Genomic DNA, 25,711 nt, shown 5'->3' on the forward strand with positions numbered 1-25,711 from the left:
GTGGCCACCGCCATCCGACGCCTTAAAACGGCGGTGCTCGGACCCGACGTAGTGCACCGGTTGGAGGACGCTCAGGTGTGCGGTGGGATCCCGTCCGCGCTCACCCCGGCCCGGACGGAATTTCACATTGGCCCCAAGGTCCCGTACTTCCCGCGGGAGCGTGTGCCCCACAACCTGAGCCGCCTCCGGAATTTTAATTTTGTCCCCTTAAAGGATATAAAAAGGAAGGCCCTGTATCGACTGCTGCTGCACACCGTCCACCTCTTCTCCCTCATCCACCGTCCGGACACGCCTTGGCGTGCCTATTTGCCACCGGGCGGTGGGGATCCCCAGTGGAGGGCTCTCTACGCGGGAGTCCTCCCCCTTTCTCTCGGGGATCTGGGGTGGAGGGTGCTGCACGCAGCAGTCCCCTGCAACCGCAGATTGCGGTGGTTCACGGACTCCCAGCCCAACTGCTTGTTCTGTGGCGCTGTGGAGTCCGTGGACCATGTATATATTGGGTGTGGGCGTTTGCACTCCCTTTTTGATTTTCTTAAGAACCTTCTCCTCTGTTTCTGGCTGCACTTCAGTCCCACGCTCCTGATCTTCGGGCACCCGGTACGGAGGAGGGAGGGCAGGTCCGAGGACCTCCTCGTGGGTCTGCTCCTGGGCCTGGCCAAACTGGCCATCAACAGGTCCAGGCAGCGGGCCGTGGAGGGGGTCGTTAGGGCCGACTGCCTGCCCCTCTTCCGCGGTTACGTTAGAGCCCGGGTGTCCTTGGAGAAGGAGCACGCGGTGTCCACCAACACCCTGGAGTCGTTCAGGGAGAGGTGGGCGCCGCAGGAAGTGGAGTGCATCATTTCTCCCTCCAACTCTATTTTGATTTAGTCCCTACCCTCCCCTTCACTGTTTTGATCACACAGCATTGCCCTTTGGTGTGAAGGGCAGTGCTTGTCACTGGACACTCAGGTGTTTTTCATATCTTCCTGGTGGTGGAAATTGAATAAAGATTCGTACACCTTGTGTCTCTCACTGTGTCTCACACCTGCACACACACACACACACACCATGGATGCTGGGGACAAAATAAGCACTACCGCAGTAAGGTGGTAGTGTGGGGAGAAAGAAATAAACAAATGAAAAAAAAAGAAAAAAAACAGGAGTGTCAGAGGTTCTGTTGAATCTGAGAGCTGGCTCTGAGGGACCTGGGTCAGTGTTAAACACTCTCCATGTGGAAATAAAGGGTAACTTGGGCTGGGATACCAGTCTCTGTGGAGTTATTTCACATCACATTGCCGTTCCTCACTGATTCAACTACATCTTAGGGTAAAGAAAGACTTGTATTTGCATAGTGCCTTTTACAACCTCAGTATGTTCAAAGGTGGCTTACAGTCAATCAAGTTCTTTTGAGATACAGCCATGACTGTAGGAGCTGATTTGTGCATTGCATGACCCCACTGTCAGCAATGTGGAAATGGGGAAAGACTGGGCACTAATGCATACATCATTAGTATGTTGTCCCTGTTTAATATTGTATTCATTCTGAGTCAATAGATCCAAGTACCAACCAGGGAGTTTAACGAAAGGGTGATTTGTTTTCATCGGTTTCACATTCCTGTCTGAGGTGGATTTCTACCCCCAATGTATTTTAATTGAAATTGACCAGAATGAGTCAACTCACACACAATGCCATGGGTCAAATTCTTTTCAAACATTGCAATGGAGATGATTATGCAGCCTTCCTGTCGAGCTATAACTGGCCGGTATCATTGTGTTCTGGGTTTTATATCCCCTGGATCCAGACAAGTGCTGCCTATACCCACGGGGCCAGGCATAGCTGTCTATCAACCCTGAGGCTACAGTGCAGAGGTGAAACCTTGATTATCCCACCGCAGTTATCTGTCCCTCACCACCTTCAACATGGACATTTAATTCCACATTGCACTGCAGAATGTCTCCAAGGTAATGAGAGTCAATAGCCAGGGACTTTTCCCCAGGGCAGGATTGACTGGCACGAGGGGTCGTAACTTTAAGATAATAGGAGGAAGGGATAGAGGAGACGTCAGAGCTAGGTTCTTTATGCAGCGAGTTGTGAACGCATGGAATGCGTTGCCAGCGGTGGTGATGGAAGCAGAGTCATTGGGGACATTGAAGCGACTGCTGGACATCCACTTGGACAGCAGTGAGTTGAGGGGTTATTTTATTTTAGATTAGGAATAATCCTTGGCAGAACATCGTGGGCTGTTCTATGTTCTAAAGTTTCCAAGCCTCCTCAGATAGCACCTTCCGAACCTAGAACCACTTCCATCTAGAAGGAGAAGGGCAGCAGATACATGGGAATACCACCTCCTGCAAGTTCCCCTCCAAGCCACTCACCATCCTGACCTGGAAACATGTCGGTGTTCCTTCACTGTCGCTGGATCAAAACCCTGGAATTCTCTGCATAAGGATATTGTGGACCTACCTGCAGCACAGACATTGCTGTAGTGTGAGATGGCAGCTCAGCACCACCTACTAAAGGCTGATTACGAACGCTCAGTAAACGTTTGGGCAAGACAGTAATCTCTATATTGTAAGAATGGATGACAAAAAATTCCTTTTGCAATTCATTGGAGACAATCTGTGTAATGTGAGTTCATAGAGTCATAGAGGTGTACAGTAACAGAAATAGACCCTTCAGTTCAACTTGTCCATGTCGATCAGATATCCCAACCCAATCTAGTTCCACCTGCCAGCACCCGGCCCATATCCCTCAAACCCTTCCTATTCATATACCCAGCCAGATGCCTCTTAAATGTTGCAGTTGTACCAGCCTCCACACATCCTCTGGGAGGGTAGGAAGCTGCCAGGCAATAGAGTAATCTACCATTCGATTCTGTGCCAAACTCTAACATAACGGGATGGTCATATCTGGAATATTCCCATGCTGATATAGGTGCCTTTCTTACACAGGGGAAATGCATTGCACGACCTAATGCCTGTAACCAAGCAAAGTGCCTGGAGAGTCTTGGTAAAATCTGAAGCTGAGCTGCTTGCTAAAACTCAGCCCAGAAGGGGACATTCCTTCTGAAATGTTCTCCGGGATAGTCAAGGGCCACTTTACAACGTGGGCCGCTTCCACACAGCTGAGGCAGGTGCACCAGCTGTTCCACAGACAAACTGTTCAGCATCCCCCTGGTACTGGGACACATGCCAACTGTCTGGCATTCCCCTGGTACTGGGACACATGCCAACAGGAAGGAAAACATTTCAAAAGCAGAGGGGGAGGGGGCCGAAGTCTCACTCTGTCAAAGATCTCTTCTTTTTGAGAGATTTTAGGATCTCTACAGTATGGAAACAGGCCATTCGGCCCATCAAGTCCATACCAACCCTCCGAAGAGCATTGAACCCAGGCCTGTACTCCTACCCCCAACCTCTGCATTGCCCATAGCTAACCCATCTAGCATGCACATCCCTGAACACCATGAGAAATTCAGCATGGCCAATCCACCCTGACATGCACATCTCTGGACTGTGGGAGGAAACCCACACAGACAAAGGGAGAATATGCAAACTCCACACAGACTGTTGCCCGAGACTGGAATCGAACCCGGGTGCCTGGTGCTGAGGGACAGCACTGAGCCATCACACAGGCAGGAAATGCAAAATCTACAAACCCTCTGCTCAAAAATCCCAGCCTTTCTTAAAGGTCAATGCATGCCAGATCTACTAATTTCACTTTGCCCAGTTTGGATTTTGGTGACAATGTACCTGCACTCAAATCACTTTGTAGAACTTTCTGTTGCTGACCATTAGTATAGGATTCACAAAAACACTGTGGCATTTACTTGGAGAAATGAAGTAACAAACACAGTGAAGGGTGGAAACATCTTAATTTAATGTAAAATCAAATTAAGAAACAAAAGCCTTCCATGAATAAATTAAGGAACATACATGGAGCATGTATCAATACATTTAAACAGCGAATTATTTTTTACTCCCTCCAATATGGATTAATGAAATTGATCCATACACTCACCGGATTCTCTCAACAAAGGAACACTCCACATCAAGAGATTTTTAATATTCAAGTTTTTTTCATGTTTAAGTGTGTTTTGTGACAGATTATCATTTTCTTACAAAATTATTTTCTTTAACAAATTATTTCGCTCCTATATTTAGGTCTTGCTGCACTGTTTCTTAGCTGAGTCTTTAGCTGTGTGCTAACGGTAGTGTAGGGTTGTCTAAGTTACTCTTTTGTTCCCTCTCTTTTTTTGTGGGTTAAGACATGGCGAAGTTTTAGACCACCCCGATTGAGAGCAGGCTATCAACGCGCAGGTAATCACACACTGCAGTGGCCTGGCCCGCCAGTTCGAAGAGGATTAACTCAGCAAAATAATCAACTTTGGTTGAAAGAGCTTATTCACCAACAACAATTAACATCAGGGCACTTCACAGAAGGTCCACCTCAACTTTTCTGTTCAAACACTCGGGATTCTATCTGGCCAGATTGGCTAACACCTCCTTCTGCTGGATATGAAAAGCTTCGGTCAGATGGACCTGGTCTCCTCAAACCACTCCCTGATAGGTATGGGCAGCAGAAGGTTTGAATTATAAGGAGAGACTGGGACTCTTTCTCCCTCGAGCGACAGAGCCCGAGGGTGATCTGATAAAGGTTTATAAAATCATGAGGGTCATTGATAAGTAAGTGCAGCTTTACCACCATCCCCCCACCCCCCAACCCACCACCGTCTGACTGGATTATTTATCAGGAGGGTACACACGTGGAATGGAAAAACAGAAACGGGTCAAACAGCCCTTCATGTTTACTGCAGCCTTCAATAAGATTATGGCCCACCTCGGACCTTTATCCACTTCCCACCCAGTTACCATAAGCCTTGGATCCTTTGAGTTTGAAATGGCTTTTGAGCCCATTCAAGTGATCGATCCACAGGCCCCTGGCCGTGAGTGGTTCAGAAGTCCAAAGATTCTCAACCCTCTCACTTCCTGCTTCTCCCCATTGACAAAGCCTTGACCTCAGAACAATGGGTCCACTCCTTGAATCCTGGGCAGAAAGTCTTTCAGGATCGATTGTGCCAAGCTCTCCCTGTATCTTATGTTTTGGAATGAGATCTTCTCTCATTTCTCCAAACTGCAGGTGATTATTGGCCAATCTACTCAATCACTGAGGAACCTTCTTAAACTAGGAAACAGTACAGCCAACCTTAACTGCACTACCTCAAATCTTTTCCCTAACTCAGGAGAAAAAACTGCAAGCAGTCACCTAGGGGGTGGCTCTCTAAGCCCCTACTAAAGTGCATAAGGCTCTCCCTGTACCCCAACCCCTTACCCAATAAAGTAAATTTACAATATGTTTTCCCAACTGCTGGCAGTGAGCGCGTGCTGTATTTTCCTTTGTATTTCCTGTGCAAAGACATTCAAATCCTTCTGAATACCAACATCTCGTATATTACAATTTTAAAAAATAAAATTCAGTGTTTTGTGTTCTTCTGCCTATTGCCCAACCATTGGATCTAAATGGGGCTGTTCCTGTCCGGTATAATTAAGTTTCAACAGTATGGAGATTGCCAGGTAAAACAGAACACCATGCACCTATCACATGGAACTTGATTGTCTCTTAATGGCCTTCGAAAAAGGGTTGAGGCCAATAGCTGACCCTGATGGCTCTGAGCTACATGTGACTCCAGGTCACATGTTGGCAGCTCGATTTTTAACCTACTTCCTGCAGCCAGAGGTGGACAACAAACTGCAGTGGAGACCACAAACCACTAACGAAATAAGTCCCCTCCTCACCATATGGTCCACATCAACGCCCTGCCCCTAGACACCCTAAACGTGGCCACATAGGAACCCACCCCTCACCAACAACAAGCCAATGAGAGGAGGTAATGGCCTAGTGGTATTATCGCTGGGCTGTTAATCCAGAGACCCAGGCCATATCCTGGGGGACTGGGTTCAAATCCCAGCAGGATTTAAATTCAATAAATACCTGGAATTAAGATGACCATGAATCCATTGTTGGGAAAAACCCATCTAGGTCACTAATGTCCTTTAGGGAAGGAAACTGCCATCCTTACCTAGTCTGGCCTACAGGTGATTCCAGACCCATAACAATGCGGTTGACTCTTAACTTCCCTATGGGCAATAAATGCTGGCCTAACCAGTGATGCTTTAATCCCATGAATTAATTAAAACATTGCCCAAACCCCTGGTCTTTCCCCCTTCTCTTCAGCTCTTCCCCCACCTCCCTGTATCTGTACCTGTCAGACACTAAGACCCCACTCTTCATGATAATGGGAACATAAAAACTCCTTATCACTCCAAACAGAGGGTGACCCATCACCCCTCCCCCCACCCCCCAATGAGAGGATGTAGCATTGCAACTCTTTTTTAAATGGAGAAAGATGATTTTAAAAGATTATTTCCCCATCTCATCCCTTCTCTGTTCCAGAATAATCTCTGGAAGTGCTGGCAAAATGGTTGGTCCAAGTTACACACATTACAATTAAGTGAACAGTTTTAATACTGAGCAATGCATTTTCATCTCCGGACGCTGATACTTCAGTTCAGACCCAGTGTTGCTTAAAAACTCAGCAGACCCGAGTTAACTCTGATTTCTCTCCACAGATACTGCCAGACCTGCTGAGTTTTTCCAGCAATTTCTGTTTTTGCATCTGATTTCCAGCATCAGCAGTTCTTTTGATTTTGTTTTGTGGCTGGAATTCAGCTCCATATGACACTCCGTTTTGCGAGATGGGTGGTCTGATTTATCACCGTGAAAGTGTCTATATGTCGGCGCGCCCAAAATTATGTTTACCATCTATTTCCGATGTCTGAAAACAACATTCCATAGACTTGTCAGGTTCAGCACTAACTCACCATTGCAGTGCTCCTGCCTGTTTGTAGCTGCCTGTATTTTCACAGGATTTTCCCGCTGGGCTGCACAGGAACAGGAGGAGAGGCCATTCAGCCCCTCAAGGCCGGTCTGCTCAAGGGCGTGACAATATTCGGTCGATGAAACATCAAAGGTACACTCGAGATGCCCGCTCTGATCTCCTTTCTGTGTTTCACAGTTTTAAAGCTTTGTGGGTTTTCTATAAAATCTCTCCTTTGATTGATATCCAAAGATTATACTAAAGCCACGGAGTTATTTACAGGTGAATGCTCTTATGTACAATTGGATCCCGGATTGGCAGAATAAAGAGAAGGCCTTCAGACAAGGCTGGAGTCAGCCTCCTGCAGTGGATTACCCTTAAATACTGACATTTCTTTCATGATTCATTCATGGTGTATCAGCATTACTGCCTGGGCCCACCACCGAGTGCCCGTCCCTAGATGCCCCTTGAGAAGGTGGGGGTGAGCTGCCTTCTTGAACCGCTGCTGTCCACCTGCTGTGGGTTGACCCCCGATGCCCTCAGACAGGTAGAAATTCCACGATTAGGACCTGGTGACAGCGAAGGAGCATCCAATATCTTACCCAATCGAGCGGCTCGGCGGGGAACGTGCAGGGCGCCCGTGATGTTCCCGGGTATCTGCTGCCCTGCTCCCACTCCGTCCTTCCAGACGAAGCGGCCATGGGGTTTGGGAAGGTGCTGCCTGAGGAAGAAGGGTTACCCCGGAAACATCGACCCCTCCACCTCCTGGTGCTGCCTGGTTTATTGTGCTCCTCCGGCCTGTCCATCTTGGATTCCAGCTTCTGTCGTTTGTTTTTATTTGTCTCTAACCAGGCCTGAGGATCTTTGGCGAGTTTCTGAGGTAGATGTAGCGGCGCAGCAGTCTGGGAGGTGTGTCCCTCACCTCCCTCCTCCGCACCCCGCCCCCCCCCCCATTCCCTTCCCCCAAAGGCCCCCTCCCCCACCCTCCCCCGGCCCGGCCTCACACCGAGCTCTCGTCCGGTTTCTCCACCAGCTGGGCGTGCTTGCGTTTCTCCAGCATCTTGCTCAGCTCCTCGGTGAACGAGTGGTAGTGGGGTAGGCCGGAGCCCACCTCGCTGGCCTGACGCAGCAAGACGTAGGAGTTACCATTCATCTTCCTCAGCACGTGCGGGAGGCCATTGGGGGTGACAGAGGCCGGAGGTGGGGGCGAGTCGTGGGGGAAGGGCAGCGGGAGGGGAGGTGGTGGCGGAGGTGGGGGGAGGGGCTCACCCAGGTCCCTCGGGTGAGTCACCCCCTCGCCCGGGATGATCTTCAGGATGCGCTCGCCGCCGTAGGAGGGGCCGGAATCCCCCCCATCTTCGGCTTTCCCGCCGCTGCACGAGCCCGAAACGTGCTGCAGCTCCACCAGCGAGGCGCTGGGCAGCCGCAAGTTGTAGCCGCCCCTCTTGGAGGGCGAGCAGAACAGGTAGATGGACAGAGTGGCCAGGACGAAGGCGAGGGCGACCAGGGCGGCAATGACGACCAGGTAGATGAACTCGCGGCCCTTGGAGATCAGCCGCTGAGGGGCGGATGGTGGGGAGATGGGCTCATAGCTGTCCACCACGCTCACATTGTGCAGGGCCACTAGGTACCGCACTCCATTCTCCTCAGCGAAACATCTGTACTGCCCTTCGTCAGCCTCCTGCATCCCCTTAATCACCAGGGAGCCATCCTCTAGGTAGTAATGTCTCTCATCGTTCCCCAGTACTTCCTCCTCATTGACCTTCCATCTGGCGATGGCGATGTTCGAACTGAGAGTGCACTGCAAAAAAACATCGGTGCCACGCTGCACCCACCTGCTCTTCACTTGGAAAGGAGCTGCAGAGAGACAGAGAGCACAGTTACTGGAATGATCGCTTCAGGAGCCAATCCCATTACTGCTGCACATGTTTACAGTGAGGGATTTATTCCAAACCAGAACTCCATCAATAAACACATCGATTTGGACCCCATTTACCACCCTTTGAGAAAAAGAACCAGAAATTATATCACCCACCTTCACAGACCAAGACCCATAAATAGAAAGTGGGACAGAAGACTGGCGCTTCACCGGAGGCTCACTGATGAGGTTACCCAGCATGGTGACGAAACATCTGAAATCAAACCTACCAGCTCAGCGAGCAAGCCTACAACCTGAGATTTATTTCGATCTAATCATTGCTATGAAGGACTTGGTAGTGAACATCATCAGGGAAAGACTCAGTTTCCGAGTGACTACCTCCTGTTCAGCTGATCACTCCAGTCACATGGTAAACTGTCAGAGAGGGTCACCGATAAGGTCAGGGGCAGGGACGGGGCAGAAGTCAAGCTACTGAAGGTTCAAAAAGAATTGAAAGATCAAGGACGTGACCATGTGGCCTCAGGTCCTCGGTCAACTCTCTGGGTCTGGCGTGAAGATTAGAGCCCCCCTCCACCATTCCTACTTCCTGTTGCCATGATCATGCCCATGTTATTGTGTTGGTATCTGACACCATCATTAACTGGTGGTCCCAGCCTCTGGTCACCATGTTGTTCTGCATTGTCTCTCCCAGTACTGTTGCCACTTACATACAAACAGAAATGTGTCCCTATCCACACTCCATAACTGGGGGGCCAATTCACTGTAAATGAATTTTCTATGCTGCTTCAATGATAACTGCTTTCTCTAAAATAGGGAGCAGTCTTCCCCAGTTCTGCAGTAATCAAGTGCAGTCCATTCTGTCAAACATCACAGAAGTTTAGTCAGAGACTGGGAATCCCACGGCAAGTAACTCACCTCCTGACTCCCCAAAGCCTGCCCACCATCTACAAGGCACAAGTCCGGAGTGTGATGGAATACTCCCCACATCCCTGGATGGGTGCAGCCCAACAACACTCAAGAAGGTTGACACCATCCAGGACAAAGCAGCCTGTTTGATTGGCACCACATCCACATTCTCCACCACCAACGCTCAGTAGCAGCAGTGTGTACTATCTACAAGATGCACTACAGAAATTCACCAAAGTTCCTCAGACAGCACCTTCCAAACCTACGACCACTTCCATCTAGAAGGACAAGGGCAGCAGATACATGGGGACAGCACTACCTGCAAGTTCCCCTCCAAGCCACTCACCATCCTGACTTGAAAATATATCGCCTTTCCTTCACTGTCATTGGCTCAAAATCCTGGAATTCTGTCCCTAACAGCATTGTGGGTCCATCTACAGCACATGGAATGCAGTGGTTTTAGAAGGCAGCTCACCCCCACCTTCTCAAGGGGCAACTAGGGATGGGCAATAAACACTGGCCCAACCAGCAAAGCCCACGTCTGTGAGTTTAATAAAATAAAAGCTGGGAGATCAAGGCTAAAACATTATGTTCTGTGTTTCTGATTTCAATTTTCCTTCAGGCACCGAAAAATACACAAGTTGGTTCCTGATTTTGCCCTGAATGCCCTCACTCTGCGATGACGTTAGTGTCCCCTTGTTCTTAAACCAGTGATCTGAAAAGATAGAGTTAATGTTGGAAAAAAACCTATCAGGTTCTCACTGATGGATGTGTCAAGTTGACAGGAATATTAACCACCTGGTCAGCCAGGGCAACGAGAGTTTTGAAACCAGCACTTTCATAGTCATAGAGTCATCGAGATGTACAGCACAAAAACAGACCCTTCGGTCCAACTCGCCCACGCCGATCAGATATCCGAAATTAATCTAGTCCCATTTGCTTTCGAGTTGCCTTTCTCTGTTAGGTTGGGCTGTGAACAGTCAAAAAAAATCAAATTCACAAGGGGCTGTCTAAGCTCAATCTTTGAGTGTGTTGAAGGTGGAGATGATAGATTTCTGACTTCCATTAGCCCAAAGGGTTATGGGGATGGGGTTGGCTGGCTAATAAACATTAAATATATATGATCAGTCGAGATCATATTTAACGAGGAGGGGAGACTTGATGTGCTGAATTACCTGAACTCCTGTTCCTAAGTTCTTATCCCAAACGAAGCAAAGACTTGCATTTCAATAGCACCCTCCAGGATGTCCCAAAGCCTTTACAACCAACCTCTGAAGTGGAGTTACTCTTGTAACATCAGGAATGGAGCTGTCAATGAGCACACAGCTAGCTGTCACATCATGGCACTGACTTGGTAATCTGATTAGATGATGTTGATGAGGGATGAATATTGCCCAGGACACCAGGTCCAACTCTCCAGCTTTACATCCTGCCAGGCAGTGAGCTGGCACCTCTATTTAATGTCTCTGTTGAAAGATGGCACTAGATATGTCAGCCTTGATCTTGGTGTTCAGACCCTGGAGCAGAGTTTTATGACAGGGCTCAGAGAAAATTGCCTCTGCTGACTTGTGTAAAATCATGAGGGGCATGGATAGGGTAAATAGACAAGGTCTTTTCCCTGGGGTGGGGGAGTCCAGAACTAGAGGGCAGACGTTTAGGGTGAGAGGGGAAAGATATAAAAGAGACCTAAGGGGCAACTTTTTCACACAGAGGGTGGTACATGGGCAGCACGGTGGCACAGTGGTTAGCACTGCTGCCTCACAGCGCCAGAGATCTGGGTTCAATTCCCGCCTCAGGCGACTCTGTGTGGAGTTTGCACATTCTCCCCGTGTCTGTGTGGGTTTCCTCCGGGTGCTCCGGTTTCCTCATGCAGTCCAAAGATGTGCAGGTCAGGTGAATTGGCCATGCTAAATTGCCCGTAGTGTTAGGTAAGGGGTGATGTAGGGGTATGGGTGGGTTGCGCTTCAGCGGGTGCGGTGTGGACTTGTTGGGCCGAAGGGCCTGTTTCCACACTGTAAGTAATCTAATCTAATGTATGGAATGAGTTGCCAGAGGAAGTGGTGGAGGCTGGTACAATTGCAACATTTAAAAGGCATCTGGATGGGTATATGAATATGAAGGGTTTAGAGGGATATGGGCCAAATGCTGACAAATTAGGTTAGGATATCTGGGTCTGCATGGACAAGTTGGAGTGAAGGGTCTATTTCTGTGCTGTACATCCCTATGACTCTAAGAGAGACATGACATTCCTGATCTACAGTTTCTCTCTCCTGCGACAGATAACACGGGCTGACACGAGTTACAGAAAGGATTACCGCGCACATAACTGTGAAAGGGAACATACCAACTCGATTGCTCTCCGTACACCTGTTCTTCCCAGTCACAATGTCTTGAATCAGTTGTGTCCTATGACAGAGAAAAGAAACTTGAGGTGATGTAGATATGTAGATGAAATGAGAGCGTAGGAGCGGCAGAAGCCCAGGGGAAGACTTTCCGCAGAGCTACCGAGATAACGGAGGAGTGGGGCGGGAGGGGTGTGTGTGCGTGTGTGCGTGTGTGTGTGTGTGTGTGTAATAGAGTATGGTTAGAGATCTACCCCTTGCCAAAAACCCACTCAAAAGGAAGAACCAGTATTGGGGCATGATGTATCTCGTGTACCTCAACATGCAGCCCCAGTATGACCAATATGTTCAGTCCCAAGTATTTCTCTTCACTGGTTTCTCCCCTCTGGACAGGAAAGGCACCATTTTCATAATCGGGGTTGGTGCCCACATTTTATACAGGTGAGAAAAGCCCCATTGATTTATGCCAATGTTCCCCATTTTCCATTACTTTCCCCACCATTTAAACTCGCTGCTCTATGAACTGTGTGTCGTTGTTAGTTCCACATCCAAACCTTGAACACTTGCATCAAGACACATTGAGGTCTCCTGCTTTTCAAAAACAGCCTGCATGTTCCTGGGTTGTTCAAAGGGCTCAGTGTTGGGCACCTAACGTGTATCAGCTATCTCCCAGAAACCAGACAATTCATACTCTCCAACAATGGTGATGTCCAGGCTGGGTTGACAAAAGACTTAAAAGGATGGCATGGTGGCTCAGTGGTTAGCGCTGCTGCCTCATAGTGCTAGGGACCCAGGTTCGATTCCAGCCTTAGGTGACTGTCTGTGTGGAGTTTGCACATTCTCCCTGTGTCTGCGTGGGATTCCTCCCACAGTCCAAAAATGTGCAGGTCAGGGTGAATTGGCCATGCTAGATTGTCCCACAGTGTCCAGGGATATGCAGGCTAGGTGGATTAGCCATGGGAAATATCAGGATACGGTGTGGTTCTGTGTGGGATTCTCTTTGGAGGGTCAGTGTGGATTCAATGGGCTGAAGGGCCCCTTTCCTCATTGTAGGGAATCGATGATATACTGTACAGAATCAGGCAATTGTGACCAGGCTAGTGCTTATGCCCCAAAGCTCCTCACTCTTCCCTTTCAACGGATTTATCAGTATGACCTTTATTCCGTTCTCCCTCAATGCAAGAGGGAGATAGAAACGGAATTTTGAGAGACTGTGGTGAGCTCATTGTTGCGGAATCACAGAATCCCCTACAGTGTGGAACCCCGTGTTAATCACAAAGCCTGGGTTGCAGAGGGTCAATTGGCTTGGATTTCCATTAAATACAGACACACAGTTACAAGGAGAGACTTTTTAAATCCACAAACCTGATGTGCAGCAATCAATGATATCATGCCTGATATAATACCATATCACTTTTTTCACTCATTCATTCGATCCTACCAAATTCACCACCCTCTCTCTGTCTCTCTCTCTCTTTCTGAATAGCATCATACACAGACCTTAAAATGTCCTCTCCAGGACTCAGTTAGACTTCCAGAATCCATAGAGTGTGGAAGCAGGCCATTCGGCCCATTGAGTCCACACCAACCCTCCAATAGCATCCCACCCAGACTCACCGCCACATCCTATCCCTGCATTTCCCATGGATAATCCACCCAGCCTTTACATTCCTGCACACTATGGGGTAATTTAGCATGGCCAGTCCACCTAACCTACACATCTTTGGACTCTGGGAGGAAACCAGAGCAAACCCACACAGACACAGGGCGGGGAGGGGGAAATGTGCAAACTCTACACAGACAGTTGCCTGAGGCTGGAATCGAACTCTGGTGCTGTGAGGCAGCAGTGCTGCCCCATGTAGATTTACATGGAGGTGAAAGCGTTGGGAGAGCTGCATTTATTTTGCTCAACATGCTCAGAGATGGAGCAGGTACGGACATTACCATGCATCGCAGGAGCCCCTTTGATTAGATTACATTACAGTGTGGAAACAGGCCCTTCAGCCCAACAAGTCCACACCGACCCGCCGAAGCCATACCCCTAACCTAACATTACAGGCAATTTAGCATGGCCAATTCACCTAACCTGCATATCTTTGGACTGTGGGAGGAAACCGGAGCACCCGGAGGAAACCCACGCAGACACGGGGAGAACGTGCAAACTCCACAGAGTCAGTCGCCTGAGGCGGGAATTGAACCCAGGTCTCAGGCACTGTGAGGCAGCAGTGCTAACCACAGTGCCACCGTGCCGCCCATCTTTGGCTAAGATGTAAAGCAGGTTGCTGACTCACTCTCACCTGACTTACACAGAACCACAACAAAGATCTCTCCAGGCACATTCCTGCCAATTGCATACAATGGTTTATTTCGGTCTCTGTCTCTGTCTCTGTCTCTGTCTCTGTCTCTGTCTCTGTCTCTGTCTCTGTCTCTGTCTCTGTCTCTGTCTCTGTCTCTGTCTCTGTCTCTGTCTCTGTCTCTGTCTCTCCCCCCCCCCCCCACAAACGAAAGTGCCTCAGACAGAAACCACCCAGGCTGCTTTGCAAACTCAAGCCTCTACCAAACTGCTTGAAGCAAACAAGGCTTTGCCTAGGCAACCGGAATGCCTTCGGAAATCCCTTAATTCTTCTGTTTTCAATACTGCCCTGCTAGCAATTCCCCAATTTATGACAAACACCAAATTCCATGCTGCAGAGGATCAGTCAGTGGAAATCCCAGAGAAAATGGGATTTCCATTACATACAGGCACACAGCAACAAGTTAGGCCTCTCTAAATCCACAAACCTGTTCTGCAGCATTCAATGACAACATGTCTGATATAATGCCTTATTGATTTCTTTAATTCATTCACGGGATGAGGGCATCTCTGGTCAGGCCAGCATTTATTGCCCATCCCTAATTACCCAGAGGGCAGTTAAGGATCAACCCCATTGCTGTGAGTCTGGAGTCAATGTAGGCCAGACCAGGTTAGGATGGCAGTTTCCTTCCCTGAAGGACATTAGTGAACCAGATGGGATTTTCCTGACAATGGATTCATGGTCATCGTTCGAGTCTTATTTCCAGGTTATTCCTGAATTCAAATTCCAACCATCTTTCATGGTGGGCTTCCAGCCCAGGTCCCTAAAACATTAGCTGGGTCTCTAGATTAATAATCAAAGAGTGTGGCGCTGGAAAAGCACAGCAGGTCAGGCAGCTTCCAAGAAGCAGGAGAATCGTCATTTCGGGCATAAGCCCTTTATCAGGAATGCTTCTCGGAAGCTGCCTGACCTGCTGTGCCACACTCTTTGATTATTAATCTAGAGACCCAGCTAATGTTTTAGGGACCTGGGCTGGAATCCCACCATGAAAGATGGTTGGAATTTGAATTCAGGAATAACTGAAGTTCGCTGAAGTGGTTGTACTCAATGTTAAGTTCACAAGGCAGTCAGGTGCTAGGAAAATGAAACACTGGACCTCAATTTCTGTTGCTCTTCATTGAAACACTGTCACAGGCACAGCATAGAAACATTAGTATGGGAACAAAATGGGTTAGTGAAATGACAAGCAATTCTTATTAGTCAGAGTCTGTGGTGGTGGGTGAGCTGCGTTCCTGAGCAAAGTGTTATACAACAGATGCAATGTATTGAACAAACCTAGATTGCTGTTCAATACATCCCATCAGTTGTATGACACTTTCATCTTTTACTATAAATTCTGTGTCCTATTATCCTGCCCCACTAGCTACCTGACATTTCCTAATACAGAACAACCTCGATTACCCTAATGAGACAGGCAGGGAGTATTTTGTTCACATCCCACAAGTGAATAAAAAACAATTACACGTGACAAAAAAGTTGGAAAGACTTCATTACAAACATCAAGCAAAGTTCAAATTTACACTACTCCTTTTAACCTAGCAACATCCTTCCTAACATCAGAACATCATTGATAGGTCAGCACGATCTCCACACTGTGTTGTGTTTCTTGCTGAAGCTAGCACACGATCACTGGCTCCCTCTGGGTGCATTCTTATCAAGTCATAGAGTCATAGAGATGTACAGCACGGTAACAGAACCTACGGTCCAACCGTCCATGCTGACCAGATATCCCAACCCAATCTAGTCCCAAATGCCAGCCCATATCCCTCCAAACCTTTCCTATTTACATACCCATCCAAATGCCTCTTAAATGTTGCAATTGTACCAATCTCCACCACTTCCTCTGGCAGCTCATTCCATACATGTACCACCCTCTGTGTGAAAAAGTTGCCCTGAAGGTCTCTTTTATATCTTTCCCCTCTCATCCTAAACCTATGCCCTCTAGTTCTATTCCCACCCCAGGGAAAAGACTTCTTCTATTTACCCTATCCATGCCCCTCATGATTTTATAATCCTCTATAAGGTCACCCCTCTGACGCTCCAGGGAAAACAGCCCTAGTCTATTCAGCCTCTCCCTATAGCTCAAATCCTCCAACCCTGGCAACATCCTTGTAAATCTTTTCTGAACGCTTTCAAGTTTCACAACATCCCTCCTGTAGCAGGGAGACTAGAATGGCGTGCAGTATTCCAAAAGTGGCCAAATCAATGTCCTCACTAAACCAATTGCAAACTAAACTTTAATTCAGTTTCATGCGTTCTGGCACACACCACATGGCCTGATTTTTTTCCTTGATTGTTCAATCTCCCTGAATCACTGGGCCCCTGTCCATGTGCAGGAGCTCAGTTTATTTTCCTCTAGCCTGTTTAATGCAATGAAATGTTAACTCCCAGCTCATCCAAATGTACGTAAATAAACAGACGTTCAGAGTCCCCAGTGACAAGCTCGCTCAGTTAGGAAATAATAATTCCAAAATCATCTCTTCGACAATGTACCAAACAAACTTGAAGTTATAGTCATAGAGGCATACTTGTCCATGTCGAACAGTTTCCTAAACTGAACTAGAACCATTTGCTAGCATTTGGTCCACATCCCTCTATATCTTTCCTATCCATGTACCTGTCCAAATGACTTTTAAATGTTGCAATTGTACCAGCCTCCACCACTTCCACTGGCAGCTCATTCCATACACGTACCACCCTCTGCGTGAAAAAGTTGCCCCTTAGGTCCCTTTTAAATCTTTCCCCTCTCACCTTAAACTAATGCCCTCTAGTTTTGAACACCTCCACCCTGGGAAAAGACCCTGGCTATTCACCTTACCTATGCCTCTCATGATTTTATAAACCTCTACAAGGTCATCCCTCAGCATCCTACGCTCCAGTGAAAAAAGTCCCAGTCTCTCCATATAACTCAAACCTTCCTCTCGTTAGGATTCTAAACATCTCTCTCTTTCTCTCCCCCCCTCTTTTTCTCACCCTCTCTTTTTCTCTCATTCCCTCTCTTTCTCACCCTCTCTCTTTCTCACCCTCTCTCTCACCCTCTCCCCCGCATCCCCCCCCCACCTCAATTTAACCTTGCCAATATTCATATGTCAGACCAATTATCCTGAGGGTACATTAATGGCCATGAAACAGCTCAGGGTCATTTTGAGGAGTGTGGTTCACCAGTCAGGCTCTCCTGGAATAACAGAGTTATTTCCAAAATCACATTTGGATTTGGCACCAACTATTTTATATAAACAGCAAGTCCCACGACGTGTTGGCTCCTAGCTTCCTTGCCACTTTCTGTCTGCTCCTGAAATGCTGAGTTTTATACTTTTAAATTCTAGTACTCGGTTACACAGAATATGTACTGCTGCACCTCTTCCTTGAGTAGTCATCAGGACCAATGCAAGAATGCCAAATTTTAACCTTTCACAACAATTTACACTACAGGATATTCCGGCTCTGACTGGTTGGCAGGTCAACTTTGATTGGCTGAGGCATTGCCATAGAGATTGCAAAGGGAGATCGACAGTGCCTGCATTATTCAGGAAGGTATACGGTAATGTCACTGGGTCAAAACCCTGGAATTCCCTCCCTAATGACACTGTGGGTCCACCTACAGCTGTTCATGAAGGCAGGTCATCACCGGCTCAAGGGCAACTGGAGATGGCCAATAACAATTGATCCAGGAGGCAATGTCCTCACCCTGTGTTAGAATTTTAAAAAACACACGCTCGAGGGCTGTTCTCCACAGACAGCAGGAAGATGGTCACAGTCAGAAAGGGAACAGCTGAGGGGCAATACCTTTGATATCTTGACAAGAAGCTATGCCTGCCCACACGGGAGAACAGTATTAGAAGGACAGGGCGATTGAATTGGAGGTGAATCACATGGAACCTGCTAGAAACTTTCCATGTAATAATCTCTAAAACTGTCACAAGTGTCAAAGGTTTGCCAAAGGCAACAATGAGGCTGCCATGCAAGCAATTCTTGTTAGACAACTTTCCTGGACTCTCTGATTGTTAAGATCAACGAGGGACTGTTCACAAATTATTATAAAATACACTGCGGTAAATGTCCCTTCCTGTGCTGTGTCCCATCGAGGTTGACTCCTTTGATGTTTGAACATATTGCCATGTCATTGCAATGGATCAGGACCCTGAGGTATCTCAGATATTGTTCGCTTTTAGATACAAAATGGGCTTTCATAAACAAAGACCATTACAGACAAAACAAAAACCCCACAGAAGCTGTCAGGTTAAGCTCTGCATGGGCTCCAGGGAAAGTCACACCTATACAGTGTCTCCAACAGGGGAGCGATGTTACAGGAAGAGACAATAAGGAAGATAACTGTCTCCTTTCCCTTTCAGCAGAGTGCCATCTGAGGCAGACATCCTTTCCTCCCTCGTGTTATTAGAAATGTGCAACAGAAAAGGTCAAAAACTAACTGCAGCTCCTGTCTGTGTGTACTCCTGGGATAAAGTGTGTGAGTGAACCCTGGTTTGTCGGTACTAACCTGGTGTATTTTAGCACTAGTGTGTTTCAAGATCACAGTCAAAATGCATGCCATCAAAACCAGTCGAGAGTGCGGTGCTGGAAAAGCACAGCAGGTCAAGCAGCATCCGAGGAGCAGGAGAATCGATGTTTCAAGCACAAGCCCTTCATCAGGAATAGGATGAAGGGCTTATGCCTGAAATGTTGGTTCTCCTGCTACTCGGACGCTACCTGACCTGCTGTGCTTTTCCAGCACCGCACTCTCGACTCTGATCTCCAGCCCTCACTTTCTCCTATGCCACCAAAAGAAGAAGCAAGACAACAGAAGCGCTCTTTCGTTCTAGGTGCTGTGGTGAGAGGAGTTACGTTTAAAGTTGTGTGAAGCAAGTCTTTTATTCAGAGGATGGTAAGTAACTGGAATACAGAGATGGGTGAGGGGTGGTTGGAGCAGATACAGTCAGTTCTGATAAAATGCAATAATTCCATTTGCATGCAATCTCACGTGATAAGAAAATTGCGTAAAAGCAGCTCCACGTAAACTAATTGGAATTGTGTTATAGCCAATACAAGTAAGGAAAATTCACATCCTACACATAACAGTCTAAATTCTTCAATCACATTATAGTCAATTTGTGTTGAAGAAATACACCTTATGGCAGAACCAACTGTACATGAGCAAAGTTGAAAAGGCATTGAAACAGACATATCAACAGGCAGACAATAGAGGGATGGAGATCAGGTGCAGGCAGATGGGATTAGTTTAGAAGGTATCATGGTCATTACAGACATGACGGGCCAAAGGGCTTGTTTCTGTCTTGTACTGTCCTACGTCATCAAAAGGTAATAGGACTAAAGAGTTTCAACTAACAGCAAGACCAAAAATCCTAAAGTTGACGGGCGACACAGTGGCTCAGTGGTTAGCACCGCTGCCTCACGGCGTCAGAGACCAGGATTCAATTCCCGCCTCAGGCAACTGTCTGTGTGGAGATGGCACATTCTCCCCGTGTCTGCGTGGGTTTCCTCCGGATGCTCCGGTTTCCTCCCACAGTCCAAAGATGTGCAGGTCAGGTGAATTGGCCATGCTAAATTGCCTGTAGTGTTACGTGGATTAGTCAGGGGTAAATGTAGGGGAATGGTTCTGGGTGGGCTGCTCTTCAGAGGGTCGGTGTGGATTTGTTGGGCCGAAGGGCCTGTTTCCACACTGTAGGGAATCTAATCTAACTGTCAATGTTTCCATCAACTATTGGGTAATAAATGCAGGTCCAGTCAGTGGGGCCCACATCTCTGCAATATACAGTAACCTAGTATTTCTAATAGATTCCCACCTCCCTTGGATATTTTGCAATCTTTTGCCTAGGTGAAACTGGTCCACCCTCCCGCAGCTTTGTCGATGTTCCAAACTTACAATAACATTTAAAAAAGGTGATACAAGCTTTCCCTTGCAATACTGAGGAAGACTGTGTTACATAGGATATTCCAGAATAACCTGACAATGAGCAGTACTCAAAATATTCTTTGAAACACACGTTTAGATACTCCTTTTTCTAGGATGCATCACATCTCAACATTCACAGAGTCATACAGTCTAGACAGAGGTCACATGGCCCATCATGGGCTTTGGAAGGGCTATCCCATCAGTCCCACCCTCTTGCTTTTCCAACATGGCCTTCCAAATTCTTCTCGGGAGCTCTGAAAAATCATCGGTCACTTGGTCCTTTGAGCTTGCTCTGCCATTGGCTCATCTGGTTTCAATGCTACATTCCTGCACACCCCTGTTCCCCCGGTAACCTTTCATCCTTCTTTGAGCTTTTCATAAAATTGACCATTGGACACTTCCCACTGAATTGACTTCCACTGGCCTCTTTGGCAGTGCGCTTCAGATCACGGCATCTCCAACTGTGGAAAAGCCAGGGTTGCCTCAGTTACGTAAAAGGTTGACCCGAAAGCCACCACGGATTACGCATCAGACAAGGGTATTACCGACAGCCGTCCCTGTACCTGTCCTCGTCCAGCTGAATCCCTCGGCAAACACTGCCGTCCCAAGCACAGTAAGGATCCCGAGCCAAGACACAATCGAAGCACGTGGAGTACTTCTGGCACTGTGCCACAGCGAGCTGGAGTACTCTGCTCTGTGATCCAACATACAGCATCCCCTGTAATTAAAAGAGGCACACCATCAAAGGGAAGCTATGATTCCACACAGAGTGTGTTGCTGGTGAGTGCTCCTTTAGCATTAATTTCCATCGGGTTGTAAAATGCTGAAGTGTATAATAAACAGGCTGCAATAACAGTTTGACCTTTTCTCTCCCTTTTAATTGCAGACCGGGTTTGAATAACATCGCAGGAACTCAGGGCTTGTCCCTGACTCTCTCACTGATGTGACTGTTCTTGCATTGTTAGTGTTGTGCTTCAGTAGACCATAAGGTTGCCTGGAGGCTCGGTGTTTTAACAGCCCGTGCTGACTCAGCCAAATCTAAATACCTCCTGTGGAACCCCCAGTTTGGGCACCAATGTCAAGGCCAGCAAGTATTGCCCATCCCGAGGTGCCCTGGAAACAATGGCCTCACTAGCCAAAGGGGACTTTGCAAGTTGACCACATGTGGGTCTGGAGTCACGTATAAGCAAGACTGACTTGACTTATGCCTGTCAAGAAAAGTGCAGCAGATCAGGCAGCATCCAAGCAGCAGGAGGGTGGACATTTCGGGCGAAAGCCTTATTCCTGTCACATGCACTGAGATACAGTGAAAAGTATTGTTTTCCATGCTATCCCAGGCAAATCCTATCTTACATAAGTACCTCAGGGTGATAGAACAGAATGCCAAATATAATATTACAGCTACAGAGAAGGTTTAGGGAAAGACCAACTCTAATATATGAGAGGTCCTTTCATCAATCTGATAACAGCAGGGAAGCAGCTGTTCTGGAATCTGTTGGGACGTGTCTTCAAACTTTTTGCATCTTCTCCCTAATAGAAGAAGGTGGAAGAGAGTACACCCAGGGTGGGAGGGGTCTCTGATGATGTTGGTTGCTTCCTGAGGCAGTGGGAAGTGTTGATGGAGTCAATGGATTGAAAAAGAGTTAAGAATAAAAAGAACAAGTTTTCCAAAGGATAAATTATGACCCATGGTATTCTATGATGGACTGTTCACTTTGATGGACACCATCTACTCACTTGAATGTTCTCCAGGTTTGCAGGAGAGGAATTAACATTGCCAACCCCTCTCCCCAATCCGATGACCATGCAAATCTAATCCGGTACACAGTAATATCTTTTCATTGCAACTTACTGCAGCAGTCCTTTGTTTTGACTGTCTGAGAGGTTGAAATGTCTAATATACTGCAACAAACATTGTTTTAACCAACACCTTAATGAAGCAGCACTCTCGATAACCCAGCAAAAATTATGTCCCTGAAATCCCGGAGGTTTACTGGATTATTGTAATCTTCTCAATGTCCAAGTAGTCACTGGAGGGTGAGTGAGAAGGCTCCCATTAAATTTTATTTAAGGCAAAGTTGCATTATTATTGAAGTGATTTATGCTGTAAATGAAGTTTAACAGTGATGTGTATTGTGTTTTTATAACCCAGTGTGTGTTTATACATTGATAATGTAGATCTCTTGATCAACCGGAATATTTGATCAGCTGACACACTCCTGGTGCGGTCAGTGCTGGATAATAAAGAGTTTGCTGGATTTCTTCACTAGGAGAATGTTGTGTTCCCCCATGACGGGGGAGAGGGAGGGAAAAGTTATTTCTCAGTTTTCACCACTCGGGCGGTCAGCTAATAGTAAAACAGATCCTCTGGCTGTTCCAGAACCTGCACAATTCTCACTCCCCTCCCCTGCACCAAGACGAACTGCGCACTTTAATCACAGAATCTGTGTGCACTCACTCACACCTTCACACAGTTGAGGTTTTACCTGGGTGCTGGCGAGTACTAGACTTTCCACAGGCTGGGATTCCTCATAGAGCTGGATCTCCTCAATGATGTGGGTGTGGGAGCCAATGGTCACTGCCTTGTGCAGCCACCCATTAACTACAGAAAGAGTAAACATCAGTCACATTACAGACACACACACAGAGACACACACACGCACAGACAGACAGACACAAAGACACATATACCACACACATGCACACTGACACACACATAGACACAGACAACACACACACACACATACAGACACACATGCACAGACACAGTCACACAGACAGAGACACAAAGACACATACACCACACACATACACTGACACACGCATAGACACAAACAGACAACACACACAAAGTACAGACACACAGTCACTCACTTACACACACACATATGCACAAACACAGTCACATTCACAGACATACACACACACTCACTCACAGACAGACACACGCACAGACACACATATACAGACACACTTACAGACAGACAAACCCACAGACACACGGACAGACGCAGACACAGACAGACGCAGACACAGACAGACGCAGACACAGACAGACGCAGACACAGACAGACGCAGACACAGACAGACGCAGACACAGAGGCAGGGACACTCACAGACAGGCACACACACACCTCTTGCAGCTGAATAACAATTTCACACAGAGCACAGAGGAAACGATGCAGAATAACAACCTTCTCAGCACAGACTGACCCCATTTAACAACACAGAAAAGTCTGCGACATTTTCCCACATAGCACAGCCAACCAAACCTGCAGCAATGCCCAGGACACTAATGTCTCTCAACAACATGTACAGGAAAGTGAGGAGAATAGTTTAAGGGGCTAGAGATAGAACATTACTGGATTGGAATATAGGATGAGGGCTAAAATGAGAAATTTCTACACTCGGATGGTTATGCATATTTGGAATTCCCCACCTCATGGGCTGAGGATTCTTCATCATTGAGCAAACAGATGTGAATCGATTCTTGGGTGTTAAGGGATATGGGAGACAGTGCAGGAAGGTGGAGGAAAAATACAAGGTCAGAGAGGGTCTTGTTAATGGTGGAGCACATTCAAAGGGTCAAATAGACAGCTCCAATTCCTCTTTATCAGGTCATTAAATTATTGCTTTCTTAGATAAATGTTCAAGGCATGAATCAGACACAGAGAAACTGCTGGAACCACTCAAAACTGGCTGAACTGTAGATGCTGTAAATCAGAAACAGAAACAGAAACAGAAGTTGCTGGAAAAGCTCAGCAGGTCTGGCAGCAACTCTGGGGTTCTGAGGAAGGGTCACCGGACCCGAAAGGTTAACTCTGATTTCTCTTCACAGATGCTGCCAGACCTGCTGAACTTTTCCAGCAACTTCTGGTTTTGTTATTGGTGCTGGAGAAACTCAGCAGGTCTGGCAGCATCTGTGAAGAGAGAAACAGAGTTAATCTTTTGAGTCTGATATGGCTTTCTTCAGAATCTTAGGCAGACTGGACTCTAAATGTTAACTCTGTTTCTCTCTTCACAGATGCTGCCAGACTTGCCGAGTTTCTGCAGCATTTGTTTCAGATTTCCGCAGTATTTTACTTTCACTGAAGTCCAGGAGTGAAGGTTTGATGATACAATGGTCTGATCCAGGTGCTGTGGAGTTATGAACGGAAGATAAAGCAATGTATGAGGAGAGATTCATTAGGTTCGGATCGATTTTGGTGGAGTTCAGATGAATGGGGGGGGAGCGGGGAGGAATCTCATGGAGACTTTAAAAATTCTGACAGAGCCAGACAGTGTCGATGCAAGGATGATGTTTCCCGTGGTGAGAGTCTCCAGAACCGGGGGGTGGGGTCACAGTCTGAGGTTTCGGGGTGGACCATTTAGGACGGAGATGAGGAGATATTTCCTCACCCAAAGAGTGGGGAGCCTGTGGAACACATTACCACAGGGAGTAGCTGATGCCAAAATATTGAAAAGGCAGCTAAATACAGCACTTGAGGTGAATGGGATCAAAGGTTATGGGGAGAAAGCGGGGTTAGGCTATTGAGTTGGATGGTCAGCCATAATTGTGATGAATGGCGGGGTAGGCATGAAGGGCTGAACAGCCTCCTCCTGCTCCTACCTTGTATGTTTCTATGTAATGCTTACCTGTGCCAATGAACATCACATCATACTGCCTGCCACCCAGTGCAGTGACTGAGTCCACCACAATCTTGGTGTAGTTCACGTTTCTCTTTATGAACAGTGGACGTCCTCCCACAGGTCTGACCTCTTCATCCATCAGGGGGTGATTCTTCACAAAGTCCAGCACAGTGTCTGGCAGGTCAAGGGATATATTCCAGCCCTTTCTCCTGAACTCGTCTGTGATACACTGTCAAACACAGCCAGAGCAGTCAATACCAGTCCCTTGTATTCATAAATCACCTTGAACTAAGTAAAATGCTCCAAGAAGTGTTATCAGATGGAATTCAACACTGAGTTACTCAGGGACATAGTACAGAAGTTGATCAAACACTTGGCCTAGTAAGATAGGTTTAATAGAGTCTCTCACATAGACTCATTGAGCTGTGCAGCACAGAAACAGATCCTTCAGTCCAACTCATCCATGCTGACCAGCTATCCATAGAAACCATACAGTGTGGAAACAGTCCATTCAGCCCAACAAGTCCACACCAACCCTCCGAAGAGCATCCAACCCAGAACCATCCCGCTGTAACCCTGCATTTCCCGTGGCTAATGCATCTAACCTACACATCCCTGATCCCTCTGGGCAATTTCATACAGCCAATCTACCATAACCTGCCCATTTTGGACTCCCTAAATTAATCTAGCCCCATTTGCCAGTACTTGGCCCATATCCCACTGAACCCTTCCTATTCATATACCCATCCAGGTGCCTTTAAAATGTTGCAATTGTACCAGCCTCCACCACTTCCTCTGGCAGCTCATTCCATACACGTACCACCCTCTGCGTGAAA

General features: G+C 47.2%; 1 protein-coding gene across 1 annotated transcript in view; it reads right to left on the minus strand.

Annotated features, from left to right (window-relative positions):
* Positions 1 to 7,844: 7,844 nt before the first annotated feature.
* Positions 7,845 to 25,711, minus strand: part of sema4gb (sema domain, immunoglobulin domain (Ig), transmembrane domain (TM) and short cytoplasmic domain, (semaphorin) 4Gb) — a 176,427-nt gene continuing 158,560 nt past the window's right edge. The window contains exons 11-15 of the mRNA XM_072557084.1: positions 24,882 to 25,104; positions 22,733 to 22,848; positions 20,810 to 20,964; positions 11,984 to 12,045; positions 7,845 to 8,711 (exon numbers count right to left, since the gene is read on the minus strand). Of these exons, the coding sequence (XP_072413185.1) occupies positions 7,855 to 8,711; positions 11,984 to 12,045; positions 20,810 to 20,964; positions 22,733 to 22,848; positions 24,882 to 25,104 (1,413 nt within the window). The 3' untranslated portion in view covers positions 7,845 to 7,854. The remainder of the gene's footprint in view (positions 8,712 to 11,983; positions 12,046 to 20,809; positions 20,965 to 22,732; positions 22,849 to 24,881; positions 25,105 to 25,711) is intronic.

The sequence above is a fragment of the Chiloscyllium punctatum genome, chromosome 38 (assembly GCF_047496795.1).
Source record: "Chiloscyllium punctatum isolate Juve2018m chromosome 38, sChiPun1.3, whole genome shotgun sequence".
Lineage (NCBI taxonomy): Eukaryota > Metazoa > Chordata > Chondrichthyes > Orectolobiformes > Hemiscylliidae > Chiloscyllium > Chiloscyllium punctatum.